The 27714-nt window shown below is 42.2% G+C and overlaps 1 protein-coding gene across 17 annotated transcripts in view; it reads right to left on the bottom strand.

The window, feature by feature from the left end:
• KLF7 (KLF transcription factor 7) overlaps positions 1-26848 on the bottom strand; it is a 123070-nt gene extending 96222 nt beyond the window's left edge. For 9 of the 17 annotated variants that reach the window (XR_003436334.1, XR_003436316.1, XR_003436337.1 and 6 more), the window contains exon 1: positions 16961-17528. Coding sequence is in view for 13 of the 17 variants with exons in the window: in XM_027123014.1 (XP_026978815.1) it covers positions 16961-17062 (102 nt within the window). In the remaining 4 variants the exon portion in view is untranslated. Of the gene's footprint in view, positions 1-16960; positions 17535-26749 lie in introns of those variants that run through there. The other 8 variants (XM_027123020.1, XM_027123034.1, XM_027123029.1 and 5 more) reach the window with 5 other exon arrangements.
• Between the last annotated feature and the right edge of the window lie 866 nt (positions 26849-27714).

Genomic DNA, 27714 nt, shown 5'->3' with positions numbered 1-27714 from the left:
GACAGTGATCCAGATGCACCCTCATTTCCACCAGTGCTCCAGATGAGGCAGTAGGAGAGTGGGCCTTTGGACCTGACACTCTGGGCCCCCAAATTCTTGTCAATAGGGCACCTGTCTTAAGCAGCATGGAGATCTGAGCATCCTGAGTTGAAGAGTTCATGGAGCTTGACCAACATAGTGTGGTCCTCATGTCAGAGAAATCAACCTCCCTTCTTATCTACAGTTACCTCCTACCAGGGTTGTCTTGGGCAGGATAAAAGTCCATGTCCCAGAGAGCACGCATGCTGCTCTGTCACTCCAATCCTTGTGTAGCATAAGCTGGGTTTCCCTGTAAGTCAGCTGAAAGGTCCTGGTAAGTCCAGGACTTCCTATCCAGGCAAGTCCCCATCTTCTTATCATCAAACAACATGAGACAGACATTGTTAATGAGTCATTTTAGCCACCCCAGACTTCCACTTGCAGAAGCAAACTGTCCCCAGGGTTCTCCTTTCTATACAAAATCCAAACTTCCTTCATCCTTGGGCACCAACACACATACACACACAAATGCACACAATTGTTTCATGAGTGTGGTAAAATATTTTAACTTTTAAAAATTTATCTTAAAAAATCAATTAAGCTAAATGTATTATCTTAATCTAGTAGTTCTGACATACTATAAATTATATACTAAGTTTACTTTTTCAAAATTTATTTAAAAGCTAACACACACACACACAAAGAAATTAGAAATTATGTCCCCACTTCTAGAAAACCAGTAGGAAGATTTTTCAAAGTGCCATAATTAAGGCACAAGTAATAGCCCCATTTGAACAAGTAAGAAGCTACTATATCCCTGCTGAGAACACTACACAGAAATCATAAGGAAGAAGCAAGTCAGCAAGGAGTGCTAGTTTAAGGTTTGAGACTAAAGTCTCCCCTACCACAGAATAGAAAACAACAACATTATATAGCATATGACAGTTTACAAAGCACTTTCACAGCCATATATCATTTGATTATAAGAATCCTATTATTATAAACCCCATACTGCAGATGGGAAAATGCAGCTTAGCAATTTGCCCTGGTTTATACTTACAAAGTCAGGCCTAATTCCAGTTTTCTGACTCCAAGTCCCTTGATTTTCTACCACACCAGCGTTCCTCAAACTTCATTTCATTCCACCTTCATACATTTTTACCAAATCAGCATTCCATCTGTGTAATCATTTCCCTATTATCTACATTTTTAACTGCCTCACTAAGGCATTATGTATTAAGGCTGAATATATTTTAAAATACTCTTCCTGTAAATGTTCATCAATAAAAGATAATCATAAAATTAAAAACAATAAAGCCAAAATGATATTATTAACTTTTAGCTGAATGTTTGCCTGTCAAAATCTCTGGGTCTGGGATCTATTGTCGGAAGGAAGGAAGGAAGGAAGGAAGGAAGGAAGGAAGGAAGGGAGGGAGGGAGGGAGGGAGGGAGAGAGAGAAAGAAAGAGAAAGAGAGAAAGAAAGAAAGGTAGGAAGGAAGGAAGGGAGGGAGGGAGGAAAGAAAAAGAGGCAAGAAGGAAGGAACAAAGGGAGGGAGGGAGGACAGGACAGAGAAGAAGGCGGAGGAGAAGAAAAGATTATCAAGCCTTAAAGACATACTACCACAAAGCTGAGTCTTTCTCCTTGAGTTAGTCAGAAGGATTGAAAGAAAACTAAAAAAGGGAATAATAAGGCCTCCCAAGGTGATTCTGTTGTTATTTAACGCTGTGCTCACGAAGCCCTTGGAGTGCAGCCCACCCTTTGAGAAGCACTGCCTTGAGCCATGCCACACCATGCATTGTGTTAACATGAGAATGCATTTGAAATACCGAAAAGGGATAAATTGTGAGTTTGGGATTAACATATACAAACTACTATATATAAAATAGATAACCAACAAGGACCTACTGTATAGCACAGGAAACTATACTCAGTATCTTGTAATAGCCTATAATGGAAAAGAATCTGACAAAGTGTGTGTGTGTGTGTGTGTGTGTGTGTGTGTGTGTGTAACTGAATCACTTTGCTGTACACCTGAAAGTAACACAACATTGTAAATCAACTATACTTCAATAAAAATTTGAAAAATAAATAAATAAAATATTGAAAGGGGGCTCACATTTCTTGATGGTCCAATACTCGCTTGGACTTAAATAATGTTCTCTAAAGCTCAGGCAGGTTACCCGCAAATTGAGGAGAAGAAAACAGATTGCAGTGAGATGTCTAATGGTCCTCAAATTCTAATATTTGTAAAATCCTAGTCTCTATGAATAGGGAGCATAAAAACAGAGATCATGAATGCAAAAACAGGAGGAAAATGTAGGCAGGCACATCCTGGATAGGAAGACAAATGGTTTGCATTCCGCTTCTCTTTCACAGAAGAACTGTGCAAGGACATTTGAAGTCCACATAATGTCTTTCTTTCCTTTTTCCTTTTCTTTTCCTTATTTTCTATCTTTCTTTTCTTTCTTTCTTTCTTTCTAGGGATATTTTTTCAGAAATATTTTAATAGCTGCCAATTCACCCAGTAAGATAAACAGCTGTTAGTTTAAAAAATTAATTAATATATATATTAACAAGATAATGAACCTGGACCTTTACTTAACACTCAGAGTTTTTAAAAAAGAAAGAAAGAAAAAGTAATTGGAGATTGGAGAAAAGGAGAAATACCCGGCATCAAGTAACTTAATGGAATGACAGGGGTTTTTTTAACAGGAAAAGAATGACCCTGAAAATCACCAGCTGGTCAACCTAAATGATATCCTTAGTAATATCAGGGAGCCAATACAAAAGAATAAATTTTTTTAAACACCCCTAATGTAGACTAGCATCCTGAAAGCATTAGAAAATGAAGGCCAAGTGCCTTGCTGGCAGTATTTGAGTGCCAAGCGTAGGAAAAAATGCAAATTACTTGATTCTCAGGAAAGTACTTTATTATAATTCCCTGGAGTTCTTCACACAAAAAGCATCACTTCCTCAGCGAAACAAGTCATATAAAATCTACTTCCACACAAAATAAGCAGTTAAAGCAGTTAATGGGGTTCTGTACAACATGCTTCTATGTCAAGACTAAGAAACCTCAGAAATGGTTACATGTTTTTCTATCACAAAAAGGAGTTTTTCCCACCACTGACCAGTTGGGTCTCAGGAGTGACAAAAGAAACAGTGACAATGGCAGTCATTTGTTAATGAGGGCTGTTAGACCAAAAGAACTTTTTGTTTGGTATTGTCCCATTTCACTCCCATTTCCACCAAGAAGAGGCCGCAAGCTCAGGAAACTTAGAGTCAGTTTCCAAATTGGAAAATGTTGCAAATACCAATAAGTAATAAACATGCTCTGCAGACACTGCTCAGCCCAGGCAGGGAGAGGGGTAAACCAGATGGTCTTTTCCAACCCAGATTTCGATGATCTACAACAGAACCTGGATGACTAGGAGAAATTGAGAAGCAATTTGGAATCTGCTTTATAAAACAGAATCCCAAACAAAGACATTCAACAAGGCAGAGAAATCTAAAAAGAAATGAAAATGGATTCCAAGTAAGAGTAGTAATCAAGCCAGCTTGAGACTGATAAAGAAATAAAGGTTGTCCCCAAATCACAGCGTTTTGGAGGGGAAGGTGACTTAGAGAGCTGCCAGTCTGGGGGTCACAAACCCAAATGCATGCTCACCTGGCCAGAGATCAGAAACGAAGCGAGGTAGAAATAGCGGAGACAAGGTTAATTGAAGAGTGCATGATCTGTCTAAAAGCATTCCAATTAAAAATAAATTGAAATATGTATGCTGACCAAATAAAACAGCTCTTGAAGCCAGTTTAGCCCAGGAGCTTCCTGTTGGTATCTCTGATCGCTGACTATTCCTAACTCTACGCTACTATATACACATGAGGAAACTGTGGACCAGAGAAGTCACATTATTTGATGATAAGCACGGAATAGTGTTTGTAGGTAGCAGAGCCAAAATGATAAGATTATATTACACACTGAGATGAAGTTAAATAGAAAAAATGAAATGACATTAAGGTAAAAATCCTGCATGTCCTTGGATCAGGTACTAAGTTCACATGGGTTATTCTTTCAGAGGCCAAATTATATTATCATCTAGCTAAACACAAAGCTTCTGAGAACTGGGGGAAGATGTATGCAAGGAGAAGTTGTACCAAAAAAATAAATTAAAAAATCCTAAGTAGTCAGAGTCAGATATTCAATTTTTCAAAAACAATTGTTAAATCCATAATTAACTTTGTCACAATGGTCCTGAGTAAGATGGCAAATGGAGCTCCTGACTTCCATTTTCCAGACAGGAAAAATGAGGTACATAGAACTCTCATGGCTTTTTTTTTTTTTTTTTAATGGATTCTTTAAAGTTACATGTTCAAGGTTCCTTCTAGACACTCCTCAAAGAGCAAGGTAAGGAAAATCCTTTCCATACTTGGTACTGGGGAAGAGTACATTTTAAAAAATTGGATAAGTTTAAGACTCTTTTTTTAAAAAGTGAAATTCCAAGGGAAAAAAATCTCATTGAGATATATTAAGTGGTGTGAAATCTTCCTAGGAAATCCATGAAGTGCAGAGAAGGATGAGAACATCCTCCCTTGGGGCAGCTGGAAACAGATGAGACAAAGAACTGGAAACCTTCTTTCTGGGAGCCCTCCCTCCTGCCAGCCAATGGGACCTTCCTTCCCTGGATTCTGTGTATCTAAGAAAACACAAATACACACTCCTCAGAAGGAGGAAATGCAGTCTGCACACAGGGCTGGCATCTGTAACATAAATCTCCCCATAGGTGCTGGGCTAAACCTTCAACATGAGGAAATAATATTCGAGTTTTATAGCAGTATAGGCATGATTCTTCCCCCTCCCCATAAAACTCGCAACATGGAACAACCACATCAAATTATTGCTTTTCAGAGGCCAATTCAAAAACACCCACTTTATCACAGAAAGAATATTCCTTGTGTATGTGATTGCTTCCATTATGTCTTATTTGAAGGGGGGAAATGAAATAAAAATCCTATCGGAGATATTTATAGATCTCATAAAACCTGATTCACTCTCATAAGCTGCTGTAAGCTCAGTCATCAGGTAAGGCAGAAAAGGCAGGTGTAGTAACCAGCACTGTATTATAGTATATGTGCCTAATTCTGGCTCGTAAAGAAAAATAACCGCATGCTGGAAAAACTTAAGGGAAGTAAGTCAGAAGTAAGACTGGAAAGAAAGGGAACGAGTTGGACATTTGTGTGAGCAAGTCAAGCAAATTCCAAGGATATCAAAGGGGGCTGAGTTTTGGGGACAATGGGTATTGCTAGTATTTCCCCACTTCTGCGCACCAGTGACTTCATGAGAGCTCTCTTGTGGGATGGATAAAGGAACACCATGTCCAATGCCCAGCATTCTCCCTGGCCTGGCCTTTCATCATTCACCTTCTCTTAGACATTCCAGAATCACTGGGATCTTAGAGAGACCAGTGATACTATTTAGAAAAAGAGCATTGTGTCACTCTGCACTGTTTTCAACAGGAGGAAGGATGGTTGAAAACGGGGAAGGAAAGAGCATTTGTTGAGTGGATGCCATGTACCAGACACTGGGCCAGAGAGCCAACATGCCTGCCCTTACCTAGGCATTATTAACTCCATTCCACTCATGACAGAATGAGACTCAGAGACGTTAGGTGACTTTCTCAAGGTTCCAGCTCTGTCTGATTTCAAGGCCTCGTGTAATTTGACTACTACAAACACTACGACATTAAGGAGCCCTAGCACAACCCAGTTCTTTTTCAGATGAGAAAACCAAGGCCCAGAAAGAAGACAGACCAGAAAGCTGTTCAAACCCAAACAGTTCCACTGAGTCCCAGGCCATGACCTTTGGCTCTTGCCCTGGTGTCTCCTGCCTAACTAGGAGTCAGTATAAATGTAAAAATTTGGAGTCCTGAGCATACTGCCTGGGTTTGCATTCTGGCTCAACCACTTACAAGTTGTGTGACTTTAGGCAAAGTCATTTAATAACTCGAACCTCAATGTCTCCATCTGTAAAGTGGGGATAAGAAGAATATGTATCTCACAGGGTTGGTGTGAGGATTAAATGAAATGATGCACATAAAGTGCTCAGATGAGATCATCTCTAGGAAGTATTTGACAGATATTAGATATTATTATGATGCTTATTATGATAAGAGGCAGAATAGCCAAGTGGAAAAAAGGAAGAGGGAAGTGTGTTCCACCACTGGTTTTGCAACTCATTTGCTTTGCGGCCACATTAAGACAACTTGCTTAATCTTCCTCTGCCCCAATTTTCTCACCTCTGAACGGGAAATTCTGTAATACCTGTCCGTTCCTTAGGTACAAAAAGAATGTGCCGATGACAAGAGGTCCTGAGCAAAACACCCTGAGCCCTTAAGAAAAAAAGTTCAATACAGATGTTTGTTAGACTCTCACAAGCCAACATGAACATCTCCGTCACAGAGGAAATCATATCTTGGTCCATATCAAAGAAAGCAAGGACCTTGATATAGGGAGGCAAATGCACAGGGGAGGGCTGAGCCATCTTGGAACGCAGAAAGCAAAGCCAGAGACGCAGTCTGTCATTGAGCAGCATCTCAGGGAGCTCACTGGAGAATCGGTCCTGCACAGAGGCCTCCTCACAGAAGACATCCTTCACCCCTTAGGCAGGAACTGTGCTCTATTAACAGGCTCTACAGTGGCCATATGAACAAACACTAAGAGCTCAAAAGGTAGGGCTGGGGCAATCTATTTCCACTCCTTTGTGTGATGAGCGAATTTGCCGCCTCTCCAAAAATAAGAGCCAGCACTGTGACCACGCCATTGAATTCCTGCTACCTCGGCTCTGCAAGGTGAGTGTGAAAGCGGGGTCAGGAGCAGGCAGACACTTCCTTGCAGAGCAATTGCTCCACAGCTAATTGCCATTTTCACGGCCGGGTTGAGCTTTCCAAAAGATATCCTTCAACCCTAAGCTCTGAGCTCCTCTCATGATGTTCTCTCTTGCCAACCGTACCCCCATCAAAGACAGTTTATAGATGAAAGGATGTAGCTACAGTACATACATTTTTGCAAACATCACAGTTTGAAATAGAGGCATTTCTAAGGCTTCTTTGTGAACATCGCCACATGCCCACAGTCATTACCACAAGAGCTAAAGCCTTCTATGGATGAGGAGGCAGCCTCCTTGCCTGAATGTCCTCAGCGGCAATTCTTCCACAGTTTATTTTTGCTCCTCTTACTAGAAACATGGGTCCTTTGAAATTCTTTATAAACAGAGTCTACTTGCAAACAGTGAGGTCAGAAAGAAATATGTAGAGCTGCTACCTAATGCCTATTTGGCATCATCCAACAAATGTTTGTGCATGCATCCATCTCTTTAAAACCACAGAGCAGGCTGAGGTAAGTGGAAAATCATGGTCGAGAGCTTGCCGAGAATGAATTATTTGAAGCACGGCATGGTTGGAGTTTAATGCCCACCACCACAAAGGTACCAGAAATGGAATTTGACCAGGTTAAGCAAACCTCTAGTGGGTCATAGGAAATGTGAGCTAAATGAGAAACACTTTAGGGTAAGGGAAAGTAAAACAAGGAAGATGAAACAACACTTGGACAGTTGCTATTAACCGAGGAGCTGGATGAAGTACATCCACTGTCCTGCTTTACTATAAACCTCTATTACACTTAGATTCCAAGTTATACAAGAAATGAAATATTTCCATATTAGTAGTAGCCACCTGCAACTCTGGTATCTCTGATATTAACCCTCTATAGATTAATGGCTCAAAGCCTTGGCTGCATATTGGAATCACCCAGAAGCTTTATAAAAACACTGAGGGAGTTCCCTGGTGGTGCAGTGGTTAAGAATCCACCTGCCAATGCAGAGGACGTGGGTTCCAGGAAGATCCCACATGCCGTGGAGCAACTAAGCCTGGGCGCCACAATTACTGAGCCTACGATCTAGAGCCCACGGGCCACAATTACTGAGCCCACATGCCACAACTATTGAAGCCTGCACGCCTAGAGCCCGTGCTCCGCAAGAAGAGAAGCCACCGCAATGAGAAGCCCACACACTGCAACGAAGAGTAGCCCCTGCTCACTGCAGCTAGAGAAAGCCCATGCACAGCAACGAAGACCCAAAGCAGCCAAAAATAAATAAATAAACAAATAAATAAATAAAATAAATTTATAAAAAAACAAAAACAAAACGACACTGATACCTGGGTTCCACCCAAAGGAATACTGATTTAATTGGTCTGGGGTGCAGCCACAGTTGTGAACCATTACTACAGACATAGTCAAATCTTAAGTCACATCATTAAGCCCAAATATCTATTGAGTATCTACCACGTGCAAGGCTTTCTAAGAACCTGAAGGGTTATGTATTAAAAGTTTATTATCAAAATTATAACCAAGGCATGGACTCTGCTCTAAATCATGCAACCTAACTGAAAAAATAAGGCAATGGGGGAAAAAAAAGAAAAGAAAAACTATACTACAGGACAAAACTGAAAAGCATCATGAGGAAGTAAAAAGTTCTACACAAGAGTATAGAAACAGCAGCAATTACTGTTGGCCAAGGGAAAGCGAGGGAGTTTCCTGGAAGATGTGGCAACCATCTGAAAGTTAAAGGATGGGTAGAATTTGGACAAAGAGACTCAAAGAGGAAGAAGAAGGAAAAGGCTGAAGGAAATGACATAAATGAAGAGAGAAGCAGGAAAAGTACAGTCATTCAATTTGGATGGCGGTTACCGCACATGGTAACAAAGGGGGAAACTTGTGACTACTACCTAGACCCAGTCTTGGAACATCGTGACTCTTAGACATTTGGCCTCATCGTATGTAAAAGAGGGCCCCATTGACAGTTTGGAGCATGGTGATGGAGGCAGAAAGTCAGTCCAGCTGAGGTAATGGGGCTGCCCTGGGGCAATGGCAGAGCAAGAAGAAAGTGGTAGACCATGGTGACGTACTGTAAGAACCAAATCAATGGGATTTTTCAACCAATCAGAGTGAAGGGAAAGAGAGGAGCCAAAGATGGCTGGACCTTCAAACCTGGATCACAGAAGAAAGGTCAACTCAATAAAAGAAACAGGGAAGCCAGGAAAGGGAGGAGAGAAGTTGACGAGTTCAAGCTTTGGGACATATTCAGCTGAGGTCTTCATGGGACAACACCAAAAGCCTTAAGTGTCAGCCCCAGGTTTCCAGTTCAAAAATGTGGGCCTGAAACTCAGGAAGATATTGGAGTTGGAGCTGTAGATTACAGCTTTGAAGAAATAAAGAAGTTGACGTGTTCAAGCTTTGGGACATATTCAGCTGAGGTCTTCATGGGACAACCCCAAAAGCCTTAAGTGTCAGCCCCAGGTTTCCAGTTCAAAAATGTGGGCCTGAAACTCAGGAAAATATTGGAGTTGGAGCTGTAGATTACAGCTTTGAAGAAATAAAGAAGTCTCCATTTGGGAAGAAATCTTCAGTTTCTAAGATCTTAGAGGTGAAACCAATCTGTGAGCCAAGTTTCAAGAGAGAATTTTCACCATCATAACTATACTAGAGATTGGGTGGAGAAGGGCCAAAAGTCACTGAGCAGAGTGAAGAGCACCCTGCGTTTCCTTTCCTCACTAGGGACACTGAAAATTGAGCCTTGGCTTCACCCTCCCACCCCATAAGGACTTTTTAAAAACCGCACAGAAGTTGTCTCTCTTCCCAACTGCTTATCACAATGTGCAATGTTTTTTGTTTAAATTTGTAAAACATTACAACCTCACTGCCCATCCAACCCTCTCAAGAAATTTTAAAACACTTCAAAAGAGATTTTTCTGAATTGGCACATGATAACTGCTACAGTTTCATGCAGTCCCTTTGTTGGCAAGTTGTCAGAGACAAAGCATTTCAAAACTTCGCATTTGACGCTTTCCACATAAAACCCCAGTTCTAGCATCCATCCAACTCCCTACCGCATACATCTCAATGCACCCTTCTTACTCTCGCTCCGTTTGTTATCATTTAAGTGACAGCACTTTTTTTCATAAGGCTGGAGTTGCAATTGGGGGCTTTTATTTTGTTTTTTCAGTACAGTGTACATTTTCCAGGTTACCACACATTATTAAAAATGGAAAAGAGATTAAATTACACACATAAGCTTTCTCCAAGATATTCAATATCTTGGTTTAGGGCCCAGACAATTCAAAAATTCCATGTACTAGTATTGTTCAAAGTAAAATGGGGGTTTTCTTGCTTCCCTTTAAGGGGAGAGGGGGAAAGAGAGAGGAGGAAAGATGAGAAGTGACTCAAAGTATATTCAGAACAGTGTGATGAAAAGCAAGCAAACTGATTTGGGCATCTGAAAGAGTACTGGGCCTGGGACCACCATCCATGTTAACAACAGCTGGGTGACCTTGGAAGGTTCAATGCTTCATCTGGCTTCAACAATCATTTGGTCCTAGCCTAGTGTTTTAGAGTTAAAGAAACCAAGACCCTTTCAGGATTTGAAATTCTAAAATTCTCTGGGTCTAGCTTTGGTACAAGGCCTGGGGCTTGACTTTCAATATGACCTCAGGAAATGTCAATAAACCCATATTCAGAAATAGATATTGCATATGGCTCTACATTAATTATTTTAATTACCTATAATCATTTCCGAATGACACAGACATGGATGCTGTTTCCTGGTCATTATGGACATGCGTATTCATTCACACTGTCGACTCATCTGCCCTAAAAGGGCCACCAGCCCCATTACACCATTAGCTAAAAAAGCCTAAGAAAATTTAGTAAATCTCAAGTATGTTTTATAAACAAAGTTGTAACGAGGTGGGTAAGTACAGAGAGGCATGGGTCAGTGTTCAAATACTGGACTTAAAATCTCTTTTTTTTTTTGGCAACTGTGTTCTAATACTGTATTACTTAATTCTGAACATGCTCACTCTCCCCTACTGAAGTCAAGCTCATAGAGGGCAGAACTATATCCAATTCAAATTCGCATCACCCAAACAGTATTTTGCACATAACCAGAGCAAAGGAATGAAGTACTGGCGGTGAAATATTTTCCATATTTTAATATAAACAGAGAAAAGCCCACAAGGTGTGACTGACTGCCTCTACCAGCTCAGAGGCATGACCAATCTTAGGTAAAAGCCTGTTCCAGTAATGCTCAGTCAGGAATGGTATCACTATGAAATCAGAAGTCACTCCCACCTCAAGCAGGCTGATTCCGGACTGATCACAAAGCTGCTGCCGACCCCCCGCTGTCCATCTCTATGTCACGCATGTGGTGGATGGGGCAGCTGGAAGCTGCTCTAATGGAGAGTGCAACGGACACAATACACTTAGCAGGACCAAGTTCTCAGGGTCACAGCAAAATGCCAAGTGAGGAAAACAAAAAGGATTCAAGGCAGGAGAAATGATTCTCCAAATTAGCAGCAGAAAATGAAGGCCAAGGAACAAGAAGGGAGAGGAACAAGATCATGACTGATCTTAGGTAAAAGCCTGCTCCAGTAATGCGATATTTGATTTGGGGAACACTTAAATTAAACTAAGTAAGGATAGCTTCTCACGCGGATGCTCTAAAATGAGCACACAATGTAACTGGGAGGAGGAGTGTTTCTTAACTTGTGGATGTTGCATGTAACATTAATGATTAGATGCTGCATCTTGCTCCACCGACTTTAACACCATTAGTACTTATAGAGCTTCCTAATCACTGTACTAGGTAAGATTTGGCAATTTGGGTTAAAATATTTCCACCTGTTTATGCTAAGCAAGCACTCAGCTCATTTGGGGAAACAAAGGGGTTTATTTGTAGAGAGATAAATCTCCACCCCTCACCCTTCTGGCATCGCTCAGGTTACGTTGGGGAGCTGTCCTAAACTTTCAGCAAATCCCAATTCCAAACATACATGCTAACTGATAGATTGAGTGAACCGGAATCACAGAGGCGTTCTCTGCATTCACCAATCATGGAGTCCAGCAAAGGTGATTTAAAACCCCTTGCACGCTACTGACAAACTGCAGAGATAGTGGGTGTCTGCCACCCGATCTGGCCAGCTATCCCATCAACATGAGCCAGTTCGGACTGGCCAGAGGAAACTGTCTTCTCTCCCAAATAAGCACACAGTGATTAAAGAAGACTGCATTGCCTTCTCGTACTCAAAAAGTTAAAATACAGGAATTCTCTGAAGGGAGAAGAATCTGAAGATTTATAAGAGAATGGCTACTGAAAGCTCCATTAGGACCTTCTCTAAACTATTCCCGTTCAAGTGGAGAGGCAAATAGCCCCCACTGGCATTTATATTTAGAATGGGCTGGGAGAGAGGAAGAGCACATTTTGCACACTGAAGGTCTCTGACATACCCATACATAAATCATTTCAGGGTGAGGTGTCACATCTTCTGCTCTGCCCTTTAAATGGATTGGACCCCAACATCACATCCTCCTCAGGGTAGGGAGTGGGGGTGGGAGTTTCATGGAGAACAAAGAAGTCACCACTTCCTTTATCCCCCCAACTAAAGACAGATGTAGTAAAAACATCTGCGTTGTAACATTCACTCACTTCAAAATACCAAACTACAAACAGGTAGACTGAGTGATAATGTTTGAGAATCCCTAAATCTACACAAAGATGTATCTATTAAAAAGAACATGGAAATTAAAATTAAAAAGAACATGGAAAGGCCAACTGTGTGATAGATGGCATTCACATGTGCTTTCATTTGTAAAGCTACATTTATTGAGTGACTGCATCCTTATTTAGAAAATCTGGAGAACAGGGGCAGTTCTGATTTTTTTTTCATCTATCAAGTCACTGTTTCAAATTTAAAAAAAAAAAATAGAGTTATGGTAACTAAAGAGCACACAAATCACATACAAAAAAGAAAAAAAAAAGCCAGCTATTTTATCCTTTCAGTGTGGTTAGCAAGGCTCCTTTGTGTCTACAAATTTCCCTGGGTGGTGCTGTTGCCAAGAAATTCTAATTCATGACAAGGTTTTCTGCAAATTGGGGACAGAGGCAAACCTGCGGATGCAGGGACCCTACAGTTTGCTTTGTCTTTCTGGCTGAGACAGCACCAGGCTGCTCGGGCCTCTAGAAGGCAGTGCAAAGGCAAGATCCCAACATAGGAGAAGCGATGTAGCTCACAGATCAAATCCCATCCCTTGCACCATGAGGCTGTTCTTGGCAGGCAACCATTTTTGTAAGTTGTCCCCTAGAGATGCTTCATACCAAAGGCCCTTGTAAAAAGTGTTTCAGGGTGCCTGAAACCAAGATGAAATTGCAGTGTTATGGGGACGCTGTAGTTCTTACAGTAGCCAAGTATGCCATTAGTTTAAAACAATGGGGGAATGGGGGAGGAGGGAGGAATGTTCTATGATTTATTTATTTGTTTCCAGTAGCAGTGGAAAATTTTCTCTGAGCAAAAAGGAGGCCTGAAACTGACCCCATCTGCCAATTATGAATCCGCATTAACAACAAGCATAATTCCATAAGAGTTTTCAAGTAAACATACCATGCTCCTCAATGGCATGAAGCAAAGCTAAGTGCAAATAAGACTTAGAACATCATTACTTGACCTGCACTCATGAAATAGCAGTCTAGGTATAAAGAATATATCCAAATTCTAAAAGTCTTTGTAGCTTCCCAAAGAAAAATAACCATCAGTATTGTACCAAATCCTCTTTTATTTTCCAAGTCAGCAGTGGGTCCAGAAAAATCATGATTTCTAATGGCAACAAAACTCATGAATGGGTCCCCCTTTATCCATCATCAAGTGGTACCCTATACGCTACTCTTAGTTTCTGTCCTACCTTTGACTTTTTCCTACTTTTCCTCAGACAGCTCTTGGAAATTTTCCTGCAAGTTTCCAAAGAGCTTAAGGCTGGTAGCCTTAAGAGTTGTGCGTCAGCTGAATTCCATAAAATAATAGACCACATAAGCACAGTGTAATTTACAGTTATATGACAGGCAGGGATGATGTTACTTGGGCCAAATGCTTAAGTATGCAGTCAGAGCCCAGGAATGGAGAGCTGTTAATGTAGGATGTCCATCTGGATTTAAAAACTACACCAACAATGGTTTTCATAGTTGGAACTGTATGAGGCTAAGACAATATTGCCCAAAAACCCAATGTCAAAATGACGACCCCTGTGACAGGAGGGCCATGACAAGCTCACTGACTATTAAGCAGAACAATTATCCCAGACTTGAGTTTAAAATAAAAACTCCAAAGAGTCCATCCTTAATTTTCAAATGCACAGATGGTCTTGAGTTTATCATCAAGCCACTCTGTTTCTTACGAACCAAATCAGACTACTGGAATCTCTGGACTTCGCTCATCTCCTCAAGGTACACCGTTCACTTTCAGGAGTACATCTAATAACTGCTCCTCATTTGACCTCTAAAATCTGATTACCCCAGAGCATCAGGAAACTTCCTCCTGCCTGGGGTTCTTTGTAGCAACCTTCTTGAGCTGATTTGAGCACAGGAACCTTAAAATTTCACCATGTGATGGTTGATTTAGAACCAACAGTTGCATATAACCACACTCCCCTCCTTTATACTCAGAAGAGGCAAGAGGGAGGGGGCAGGTAGAGGGAGGAAGGAAGAGACAGAGGTTGGAGGTTATGTCATCAGCATGAACTGGGAGGCACAGTCACCTTTACAGAAAGCATTTGTGACTACAGAGCCCACAGAAGAAAGCTCCTTGGAACGATATCTCATTTAGGACCGTGTCCTCACAAGTTATGTTTCAGTATGGATTACGAGCATGCCTCTGAAAGAGCTTGGCAAAGGGTTTTAAGCTGAGGGCAGTTGGCAGTAGGAGAGGATTAACGCAAGAAATACGGGGGTGAAAATTTATTTGCCCACAGATACAAACTAAGCTAGAGATGCCCTGAAGGAGGTGAGATGAAGGATGAGGTGGGTGGGAAGCGGAGAAGGCTTCTAAGGAAACAAAAGATCCAGTACATCCTCTAATTATCAAACCAATGATGTTTCTTTACAGATCTAGACCTTCTCAAGGATGCTCTAACCAGATCTAGAAAAGCAGGTTTCCTCTGGAGAGGCCTTCCCCCAAAGCAGGCTTTACTACTGTGAAATCTTGAACCAAACAAAGTTGTGTGATTCATCAGGAGGGAACGTTGTAACAAATAAAGCCAACTTTCTTCCCTCCAACCCTGCTTAACAGTTAGTCACAAACAAGGGCTGCCTTGGGCAGGCTGACTAAATCAACAGATTCTCTTCCCTAACCTGTCTAGACAGTTGTTAATAGGCAACCGATTCAACACCAGTGGGCTGACAGTGTGAAATGAAGACTATTTCAGAAAATGAAATTCTGGCAACCTTTTGGTTTAATTAGCATGTGAAATAAAAGCAGGAAAAAGCTCTAGTGAGACCCTTCGTGAGATAGTCTCATCAAGGATGGGGGAAAGGATGCACTGGAGAAATGCCTTCTGCTAGAAACATGTGAGCTGTGCGTGCATTTAGGGAAAGACAAAGTCAAACACATCTGCCAGCATCCTTGGGCAGGAATGTATGTGTGGAAGCACAGACACCAGAGGCCAGTACCTGGAGAAACTCCAGCCTCGAAATCAGGGGAGAACAGCAACTAGCAACAATGGTACACAGGATAGGCTCCTTATACCACAAGCCAAACCTCACTCGCTAAAGCAGCAACTGTTACATCCCAGGCTCAAACTGGCAAATCCCGCTTTGTATCCTGTCGGAGGAAATTCAGCCGTTCATTAGCCTTAACAAGCTGCTGTCACGGAGCAGAGAAGTTACATGAGCAGCCACACACCAAGCCTCCTGCCGCCCGCCCCAAGGGCAAGCACGTTTCTCCCAGACGGATTGTGCACGTTCACACTTCCAATGTGCAAATCCGAACTGTCTTCTTGCACGTTCCATGATGCACACTGCAGAATTCTGAAAGAATGTTCGCGTCCCTCCATCCCCACCCACCATCTTTCCTGCAGAATGTCCCCTCAGCAGCTCCTAATCCTTACTGAGAAAACCACTGTTTCCGCAGCAGATCTCGCACTTTCCACTAACCAGCACTTTCTTTATTCCACTTCACAAAGCCCAGTGAACTTGTCACCAGCCCCGCTTCCCCCTCACTGGGACGCCTAGCCAACTTGGCATCGGTGCCCTTCAGCATCTTAGGAGTTTCTTGACTAGTCCTCTAAAACAAAGTCAGAGGCATGGAAGCACACACCACCCTTTGTCGGAGGTTGTGCTAAGTGGAGAGGCACACCAAACGAAAGAGAAGCAAGGACACCCACAGACGGTGTTCTCCTTCCGAAGACACCGCACTGGGGAAACCTACAATGCACGGTCAGCATGAGATAGACACATCTTCCCATCCTCTTCCGAGATATCTTTGAGTATCCTTTATCACTGGGCTCCTCTTCCTTCTGCCCAGCTTCTAATCTCAAAATCAAGTTCCTATTCTTTACTGATACTCGCTAATTACTAGGAAAACACTCCGCTTTGCTCCTACCCCCTCCCCCCCATCTGACGGTCTTTAGCACCAGTTGAAAGAGATGAACCTGATTTAAGGTACCAAGGAGGTAGAGCTCGTGCATGTAGGGACGCGGTACCTGTCTGTGATGGCTCGTAAAGCCCCAAACCACCTTCCCACCCGGCTCCTCCGAACCCCAGAAGTTAGGCAGGTCTCTGCTGGGGGGCAGTGAGCCGCACAACGTGTGCGCAAGGATGTGTGTTGGTGACTGAAACGCAGGCAGCTCCGACCGGCCGCTCAGCTCAGCACACTAAGGGGTTAGGGGGTGGGTGGAGAGGTAAGCAGATGACTGTTTCCGAAAACATTTTAAACAACAGACAGCCAAAAAGGGGGGGGGGAATTAAACAAACGAACAAACAAAATTCAACCCCAAGCCCACACCAACGCAGCCCCTGCGTCTCCGCCGCCACCACACGATTTACACAAGTAATTTAAATCATTCACCTGCTGCCAGGTCTCCTCCAGGGATGGCAAAGCTGAGAAGTAGCCGGTGTCGTGGACAAGTTGTAGCTCCTGGAATATACTATAACTAGCCAACACGTCCATGCTGCTGCTGCCGGGCAAAACGGGAGGAGAAACCCTCCCCCGAACACAGTTGGGTCTGTTTGTTTGTCAGTCTGTCTGGCTCACCCCCCAAGGAGGCAGACATCCAGTGGCCCTTTTGTTTTGTTTTGTTTCAGTCAACTAAAAAGGAAAAAAAAAAAAAAATCAATGCAGAAGAGAGGGAGAGAGGAGGTGAGAGAGGAGAGACTGAGTGGGGTGGATGGAGAGAGGCATCCAGCGTGTACAGTGCAGACGGCTGCCAGGAAAAGGGGACTTCACGGGAGTAACAATTCCCTTCCAGGGCTCTAATCACTCCAGCTCGTGGATCAGGAAGGGGGATGCAAACTCACTGACACGAAGCTGCCATCTATTTCTGCAGCGCTGTTCGCTCCTAATGCAATCTTTGCTCTTTATTTTGGGAGGTGGCATTTTTTTTTTCTCGCGATCGCTTCTCTCCCCCTCTTTCCTTCCCTCCCCACCCCCACCCCCATCCTTGCTAGTTTGTAGTCTCTCCCCCCCCTCCTCCTTTTCTCCTCCTCCTGCTCTTCCCCCTCCCCAAACTCCCTCCCTCCGCCCGGCTCTCCGCGCAGCCGTGGGATCTCGGAGGAGGGCGTCCATTAGGCCGCGTGTGACCATGTATGGTAAACAGGGGGCTCATGAAGTCACTGAGGACCAATGGGAAGCGTGGAGCAGGGCCTGGGGCGGGGCTTGGCCCTGGCGGCGGGCGCGGATTGGCACGCTGCGAATCTCCCTGCTGCCTTACAAGGCGGTGCGAGGCGAGCTATTTTTAGAGGGCTATATAAGGGGGCTGAAGAGGCCGTGCGGCGCCCGGGGAGCGCGAGCGCGAGGGATTGGGAGGGTCGCGGCGACACTTGCACCGGCTCCCGGTACGCTGAGGCGACTGGGCTCGGGCCGCACACCGGCCTCCGACCTTCGCTTGGGTGCCAGGTGGAGCCCCAGGCGGCCGGAGCCTGCGCCCCTCAGAGGGGAGAGGGTCGCGTATCGCCGTTCTGGCGTGGACGCGGCCGGTTAGGAGGTGAAAGTCCAGAATGCGGGGTCAGGATGCCTCCCGGAGGAAGAGCGAGGCGGGAGGACGAGGAAGCCGGCATGGGGAGGAGGGCAGGTCACTTCCCACTCCGCCTCCCTTCTAGGCCCGAGGGCAGGGAACCGCGAGGGCGGGGCAGCGCAAACGAGTTCCTCACTTCCTCAGAAATAAACCGGGGGGTTGGGAGGAGGGCGGAAGAAAGAAAAAGTCACCAAAAGCCCCTTCACGAATTCCCCACAGGCTGCCAGGGTGCCGAGAAGAAGCGCCAGAGGAGGAAGCGCCACACAATGGAGCAGAACAAAGGGGAATGCGCGAAAACAGCGGCGGGGGCCCGCCTTGCGCGCCTCGCGCAGGCCCCGCCCCCAGCCCCGCCGGCGCCCCAGTGCGTGCCGCCGCGCCCCGCCCCACCCCGCCCGCCCAGCCTTCTGAGCCGACGCCGGGGACCGGGCGGGGGTCAGCCTCGCACTTAGAGTTGATTGGAACTGGACGTTTTGCTGGGGAGTGTGTTAAAGACAATAGAGGGAATCCTTGTAGACGTGGGGTGCAGGCAGGAGCCGGCAACTTGCTTGGGGGCTTAAACGTGAGACTTCCCATGCGGCTTGGAGAGAGGGTGTCCGTCTGCCTAGCTGCGGTGGTGAGAGGAGGACCTGAATTGCGCTATGGCGCTGACATATAGAGATGTATAGATAGAGAGCCTATTATCTCTTAGCTGAACTACGCACGTTGTGAGGGTTGACCGGTTGTTTGCTTGACCTTAAATGGTTAGTGTGGTTAAAGCTTCCCCAAAATGCAGTGTGAGCTGAACTTCCACTTTTGGAATGATTGCAGAATTTGGTACTTATTCTGAAATGAGAAACTTAAATTCAACTCATAATGGAAGAAACACATCCACCTTAATCGCCCTTCTCAGCTGTCTCTCCTTCTGACTATGTGGGACTCCATATCACAATATTTCGAAAGTTCTACTTTATAGAACAAACACAGTTTGAAGTTCAGTATTTGCCAGGGGAAATTAAACGGGAATTATTGAGTTGAGGAAAGTCTAGTTTATTTGCTTTTTGATGTCTGGAATTCTGTTGGTCAGATCTCCAGCATCCAGTGTATAATTGGTGAATGTACTGTAAGTGTGTGTGCATGGAATGTACAAGGATCTTGGTACATTTAGCATTATGTATTATACGCATTCGTGGTGCTAGGGGATAAATGGTATGAAAAGGGTAAAAGTCCTACACGAATAAAGTGATATTATGATAGCACACATATAAGTGCCAGTATGAGAAGTCTGCGTGGGCCTTTCCCAGAAGTAGAAAACCATTTAGAGCCATCACATACCAATTAATGCATTAACTTGATCTTGATGGCCATTGATACTGCCACTTACTACTGTGTGACTTTGAGCAAATTACTGGCTCAAACCCTCTGGCTACCCTTCTCAGACACAGGAAAAGTGGTATCTGCCTTGCCTGATTGTTATGAACAATCAAAATGTTATAATGTTTGTTAACTCACCTAGCATAGTGTATCTGGTGCTAATAGGTGAATACTAAATGTTAGCCATCATTGTCTCCTGACTTTAGCTGAGTAAATTAAATAATATCTGAACCCATCAGACTTGTAGGGGGATATACCAGTCTTAGAGAAGAAGAATGTAGAAACCTCTTGCCAGTTTGGAATAAGGTCTGCCCCTGCAACCCAACATGCTATCCTGATTGTGTGTGGGGATGGGGAAGAGATCACTGACAAGTACTGGGGCAGAAGACATGTTCAGGAGTAATAGGGGAGGGAAAGGATCTTTGGCTCAGCGGCCATGGCTCACGGGCCCAGCCGCTCCGCGGCATGTGGGATCTTCCCAGACCGGGGCACGAGCCCGTGTCCCCTGCATCGGCAGGCGGACTCTCAACCACTGCGCCACCAGGGAAGCCTGGACCTTTTTTTTTTTTTTTTTTTTGAATTTTATTTTATTTATTCTGTTATACAGCAGGTTCTTATTAGTTATCTATTTTATACGTGTTAGTGTATATATGTCAATCCCAGTCTCCCAAATCATCTCACCACCACCTAGGGGAGGGAAAGGATCTTAAACGTAGGAAACACAAGAGGCAAAAAGCAAGGCAAGACCAAAGAACATAATTTGTTTGAGACTCAACTGAACTTGTTTTTTGTTTTCTTTGTGTTACACTATTACCATTTTCAACAAATTATGACATACCTGTTAACTTTGAGGATTTTAAGCACAATGTGCCAAGCTGTATGGGCACATAAACATTTTCTATGCTGTGTCTTATTTCATCCTCATGGCAGCCCCAGCGTAGGTATTTTTATTATCCCCAACTTCATGGATAAAGATACCCAGGCTTGGAAATACTAAGTTGGTCAAGGTCACACAACCAGGAAGCAGCCAAACAGAGGTTCAAATCCAGGACCACCTGACTTCCAAGACTGTGCTCTGCATGGGGCTCTCTGCAAGGTGAAAGACTTGAGTTTCTTGGCTTTAAGTCAAGACTTGTTTATAAAAATTGCTTGGGTGTGGAGAGGGAGACTTCCATTGAGGTTTTTCACATGTAAATATCAGCCATCCAACTTATAGAAGAACTCAACCAAAATTTTACAATGTAAATCCTAAAAACCTCATTATGAGTTTTTTCAAAGCTTTATAGATTAGAGATCTAAGAGATTTATGTAACAAGGCGCTCCTAAAGGCATATTTTCAGTATTAGTCATATTTAGCTACTTTTAATAGCCTAGAGACCCTAGGTTCACATTGCAAAGCACATGGAAAGAATCCGAATGTACAAAATAATCAACAAATTAAGATCACAAGGGAAATTTGGCAGCCAAGCAAACCAAAAATAAAGAGCACTGCTACAACTACTGCATACCGAATGCTTTCTCTGTACCTGGCATTTTACACATGTTCACATCTAATCTTCACCACAATCTTGTGAGGGAGCTATTACTGCTCCATTTTCACAGATGAAGATACCAAAGTTCAGAGTGGGCACATAATTTGCCCATTGTCATATGTCTCTTAAGTGGCAAAAGCAGATTCAAATATAGGTCTGGCTCCAGGTTGACTCCAAAGTCTATGTCCTCTACATGGGTTGCCTTAGAAGATACTGATGATACTTTTTAAAGTATCACCCTTTGGAAGTGATCCTGTAGGAAACACCTAAGAGTAAATAACAAGTTACCCACCAAGAACTGAGAAATGAGGATATTTTATAGACAAAATAGTAAAAATTCAATATGCAAATAGAAACAATCAAGACATCAGACTGTTACTACTAGAAAAGTTCTGTGTCATTAGTACAGAAAGTCCTTAATATCCTATTGTGATTAGCACTGGGAAAGCCTCAAAGTAAATCTACTTAAAACACGGACCAAATTTCAGAGCAGTTAGTGAAAAAAGGTTTGCTGGGGACTTGTCTTGAAAATAAAACTCAACATTTTTAAAACACATTTATTCTATCCTACATTGAACAAAATTGATAAGTACAACCATGTGCTAATTATAGAATGAATAAATAATAAATCAAGATGATTATTGTTGGCTTAAATTTTTCCTAAGCATTGTGAAGCACCTTACAACATGCTTTATTTCATATTTGACTTTCAGAGAATAATAAAAAAGAGGGTCACTTTTTGTAAAAATGTTTCAGAGTTTCTTCAGTTTTCCCAAGGGTCTCAATTAGTTCTTTGATGTTCAAACTATTCTCTTCTGAAGTATCAATATAGTCATCAGCCCAGTTGATTTTACCTTCATGTGTTTAACTCCATGGATCCTCATGTGCCAGTTTTACCAACCTCACTTTCACTGACCTTACACCTTTTGCAAGATTTGCAATAGAACTGAATGTGTTTGCATTGTGCTGTAAATGTTCACCATCATTGTGTGTGTGTGGGGGGGGGGGAGGTGTTTAAAAGAGGTGTTTGAATGGAGTATTAATTTATAAGTGGCCATATCATTAATAATACTTTCATATACCATTGACTTTTGCTTCTCTTTACAATCTTACTATAGTGGAACAAAGTGTGAGCTTAGGCAGCAGGCTTTGTTTGTATCAGAGAAAATAAGAGTGACAAGGAGATGGAGATGGAGATGCCAAAGAATGCCAAAGACTCTCTGAGAGACAGTTTGAATCTGAAAGGAAATGTATGTGGCCATACATACAATGACATGCATACATACATACATACAACCAGAGAGTTATTTCATGATTGAAAAAAAAATGGCAGCTTCCTCAGGCCTCTCATGTCCTGGACAAAATATTCCTTGAGGATACACATCTCTTCTTGTTTTCATTCTCTACTTACTTTCAGCTCATAATTTGGCTTCCCACTTGTTCTGCCTGCAGGGAAAGAATGTGCTGGTTACAACCACAGGAGCCTGGTGGTCATTGTGACAGTTCTGGTTGTTTTTGTCCACACAAAGTCCTTTTAGTTGTACGTGTGTCCCTCGTGAGTTCAGTGAGCATGGGTCTGACTCCCTGGGTGTGTTCAATTTTGAGACTCTTCCATGTTGAGGTTTCTGGACATGATGGGTAAAAAACAAACACCACCACCAACAAAACCCTTTTCTCAGTGAATTAACCAAAAACTCTTGGCACGTAGCCTGCTGATCTCCAGAAAACATCCCAATCTTGCCACTGACTCTTCAGAATTCTGTGGGTATGTAATAGTTTAATAAAAACATTTATTTTTTTAATCAGATGGTAAAGTCAACCCTGAATGTTGACTTTGCTTTGCAGTGGGCTATGCTAAAATGATTAAGGGGAATACCTGGGGTGCATCACCAGTGATGGGCATGTTGTTCTGATGCAAGAAGGCAGGCTATTTATTGCTTAATAAAAAATTGACTCACCGCAATGATAAAGAGAAGGAACTCAAGAATTCAGCAAAAGTTCACTGTCAGGAACGTCCTGTCCAGACCTTAGAACGTTGGACATTTAATGCCATTATGACCTATGACGCATAATTCCTATGGAGATTAATGACGGTAGCCACATTTCCAGCCTGAGCTACGAGCACTTAGAAGTGTCAATATTCTCCAATGAAAAACAAAATCATCATCTGAATTCAACCAGTCACTCAACATATATTATGTAAAACATTCAGTCATTCGGCATATATTATGCAAAACATTTGGTCATTTAACATATATTATGCAAAGTACATAGGTTGAAAATAGAATGGTAAACACAGACATGTTTACCACTGTAAACAATGTCAGATAGTAGAGCTGTATCTCAGAAGTTAGAAAAAGCATTTGAAGTATCTAGTCCTACTTTCACAGGTCCACTGCTTCCCTCAACAATATTCCTTCCAGGAGATGCCCCGTTGCTCCAATGATGGGGAAATCCCAGCAGGCACTGGGATAAACCACTATGACTGAGTCTGGCTGGCTAATTTTTCCCATCTGAGAATAGCATCACAAGCTATTCAGGGGTTTCTGGACAAGGATTTTGGAAAAGAGACTGGTAGAAGATGAGAAAAGATTTTAAATAATAAAAAGAAGAATTCCTTTGACTATGTAATGATAGAAATGCCAAGACAGTTGTGAAGCTAGTGAGAAATTAAGTTGCTAATGTTTTAGGGATTATTGTCCTTTGCAGTGTGTGAGGCAGTTTGTAGGATTGTGTTATGTTTCATCCTGAACAATTTTTATTGTGACATGGTGAATACAGCACAGCATTACTATTAATGTATAAATATCACTGTCAATGTTTTATCAGGATATTATCATTTTTCTTTTACATATGCCATTTCCAAAGGGTTTGGTACACATTTAATGGGATTTAACAGCAGAATGAATCTCAGATTTGGTAATGGAAATCAATGAGAGGATAAGATTGATTTGATAGAAAGTCTGGACCGCTAACTTTGCTGACAGTGACCATTCCTTTAAGTGAGGGATACCTATTCCACAAGTGCCCAATGATAAGTTTTTATGTGGATGATAGATCTGGGTAGTTTGGAAGATTAATAATGTCAGCAGCAGTTTTTTGCTGACTGGTTGCTCATTTGCATTTCACCGACTTTGCTTTACCAGAAGGATGCTTATCTGAATGGTTAGAAGAGTCAGCTGAGTCATAGTTTTTAATACTGGTTACTGCTTTTCTCAGGAGTAAGCAAGGCAAATGCCCTAAACTTCCATTTATGCAGTCCAAACGGGAGGGGCCAGAGGAAATGCCTCAGTGTCCACCTCAGAATGCTTCACAGCCCTCTCCTAGCTCTCATCATCTCCCCCTACTGCTTTGCAACGCTCAAAAATTGTTCTAAGCAATCATCAGCATCATCACATTTTGGTCATGCCCAAGCTGGTTCCCATGTATGACATGCTCCTCTGCTTTGCTAGGAAGCTAGGGAAATCCCATTTGATGAAGACCAACAGTGAGTATAACTCAGAGAGGCTCACTCCTTCCACCCAATTTGCCCAGATGTGAGATTCAACCCAACTCCTCTGTGCCATACATTAACCTATCCTTTGATTTTCTGCAATATCGATTCTTGATCTTTGAGGATGTTCTTGTTAAACCCCTCTTAAGTGTTATTGTCCTTTCCACATGTTCATGTGCATCATTGCCCTTTTGAGATTATAAATTCTTAGGGAACATTTGTCTGATCACCCTATAGAGAATCTAATATCTGTTATGATAAGCACAAACTTTTTTTAAAACTAACTTTAAAAAGATCATACAAAATATTTTTAGTAAAATTTAAAAACAATATTACTCCTTCTCCAGTATTGTTAGGACACTATTGTTTGTGCTGGCTTCTGTTAGGTTGACCTAAGCAGGAGGAAGTGGCATTACCTTAAATGATGTCAAATATGGTTGAAAGAAAAAAGATCTAAGGCTCCTGGCAAAATTCTCTGTAATTAAAATACCAAAATCTGGGCTTCCCTGGTGATACAGTGGTTAAGAATCTGCCTGCCAATGCAGGGGACATGAGTTCGAGCCCTGGTCCGGGAAGATCCCACATGCCACGGAGCAACTAAGCCTGTGCACCACAACTACTGAGCCCACGTGCCACAACTACTGAAGCCTGCATGCCTAGAGCCTGTGCTCTACAACAAGAGAAGTCACTGCAATGAGAAGCCCTTGCACCACAACAAAGAGTAGCCCCAGCTTGCTGCAACTAGAGAAAGCCCATGCCCAGCAACAAAGACCCAATGCAGCCAATAAATAAATTAATTAATTAACTAAAATTAATTTAAAAAAAATTTTTAATACCAAAATCTACATAAAGTATATGAGATATGTTATCAAAGAACCCACTTTACTGAGTGATTCAGAGATAATGTAATTTTTAAATAAGGTACTACATAGTCTATCAGGAAACAGCCACTGTTACATGTTAAGAGAGACTGTAGTCTTGAATATTGTAACATTTCACAAAGTGTTGTAATAACAGACTTTTCTGGGAAGGTTAGCAAAAAGGAAGCTGGAGAATAGAATTTTTTAAATTTGAGTTTCTTTTATAATGACCTGGGGTAGAGGATGTCCTGATGCTAAATGACCTTTAAAGATCACTTAGACAGACTAGAAAAAGATCTACTTTAGTAGCTTGAAAGTAAGTTATTTGGCAACCTTGAATTTCCCCTTTCTGACTTGTCTTTACCATGGCAATCTTCTGATCTATCATTTGGTCTTCTGAGTGGACTGACTTATACAAGATTGCCCTTTGTAAACACGTAGTATCGATTCTATTTATTTACTTACTTGTTTATTATTTCTTCTACTTCCAGAGGAGAAGTATGAATAAAGACATTAAAATACAGGAAACGTAATACAGAAAACTATTAGCCTTAAAGAAAAGACAGAAGTACCAAAGAATAAGGGAAGAAGAAATATAGAAGGTATCCATTATCATTCCAGCTATGTCTCCCATTAAGCACTGATCAAGGTATGTTGCTATTTATAAACTACTTCCTTGTAAATTTGCCTAGCGTGAACCAATGTGGAGAATCTTCTTTCTGTGAATGTAGTCATTTGGTTTTTAAACTGGCAAAACTGAGCTTCATATTTTTCAGTTCTGGTGGACCCACTGAGATGTGCCCAGGTGGTCTCATTTAAAGCCACATCATTTCATTTACTCAACAATTATTGAGTACCTATTTTGTCAAGCACTAGGCTGGGGAATGGGACTATAAGGATGAGTGAGATATGATTCTTGTCCTTCTGGAACTAACATGTTAAGTGAAGAGAGATTTAAATAAAAAGTAACATGAGGGCTTCCTTAGTGGCACAGTGGTTGAGGGTCCGCCTGCCAATGCAGGGGACATGGGTTTGTGCCCCGGTCCGGGAAGATCCCACATGCCGCGGAGCGGCTGGGCCCGTGAGCCATGGCCGCTGAGCCTGTGCGTCCGGAGCCTGTGCTCCGCAACGGGAGAAGCCACGACAGTGAGAGGCCCGCGTACCGCAAAAAAATAAAAAAATAAATCAGCATGTTTTTATCCCACTGGAAGTAATTACCTAAGAGAAAGCTGAGAGGCTATGAAGCTGAGCAGAAAACACAACTGAAAAGGAAGCTGAGCAAAGGATTCAGTAAATTCAAAAGGCTGGAAGTATAAATATTAGAGTTTAGAGTTGACCAGGAGGTTGAGGGAGGAAAGATGTGGAGGACAGAAACAGGCTATACCTTACCAGGACTGAAGTCTGGCTTTGACATATCACAATACTTGATTGGAGTAAAGTAGTCTGCCCCTAGTCAAGCTCCATTCAGAAGAAAAGAGTAAATCCTCTCTGCAAAAAGATAATTCAGAACCTTGAACTAATCTACAAATTTTTTTATACTTAATGTCCAGCACTCAATTAAAAAGAAAGAGGCATAAAAAGGTAAAACTTCCCCAATACCAGGATTTAAAAAATCAGATAGTAGAAATTGACCCATAAGAAATCCAGACATTGTCATTATCAGACATACAATTTAATTTTTTTTTAATTTTATTGGAGTGTAGTTGATTTACAGTGTTGTGTTAGTTTCAGGTGTACAGCAAAGTGATTCAGTTATACATATACATATATTCATTCTTTTTCAGATTCTTTACCCATATAGGTTATTACAGAATTTTGAGTAGGGTTCCCTGTTCTATACAGTAGGTCCTTATTGATTATCTATTTTATATACAGTAGTGTGTGTATGTTAATCCCAAGCTCCTAATTTATCCCTCCCACCCCTCATTTCCCCTTTGGTAACCGTTAAGTTTGTTTTCAAAATCTGTAAGTCTGTTTCTGTTTTGTAAATAACTTCATTTGTATCATTTTTAATATTAGATTCCACATATGAGTGATATCATAGGATATTTGTCTTTCTCTGTCTGACTTCACTTAGTATGATAATCTCTAGGTCCATTCATGTTGCTGCAAATGGCATTATTTCATTCTTTCTTATGGCTGAGTAATATTCCATTATATATATGTACCACATCTTCTTTATCCATTCCTCTGTTGATGGACATATCGGTTCCATGTCTTGGCTATTGTAAATAGTGCTGCAGTGAACATTGGGGTGCATGTATCATTTCAAATTACAGTTTTCTCCAGATATATGCCCAGGAGTGGGCTTGCTGGATCATATGGTAGGTCTATTTTAAGTTTTTTAAGGAACC

Source organism: Aethalodelphis obliquidens, unplaced genomic scaffold (assembly GCF_003676395.1).
Source record: "Aethalodelphis obliquidens isolate GAN/ISIS:26980383/991018 unplaced genomic scaffold, ASM367639v1 scaffold2, whole genome shotgun sequence".
Lineage (NCBI taxonomy): Eukaryota > Metazoa > Chordata > Mammalia > Artiodactyla > Delphinidae > Aethalodelphis > Aethalodelphis obliquidens.
The sequence above is the reverse complement of the archived record's forward strand: the minus strand, read 5'-3'. Positions and strand labels throughout refer to the sequence as shown.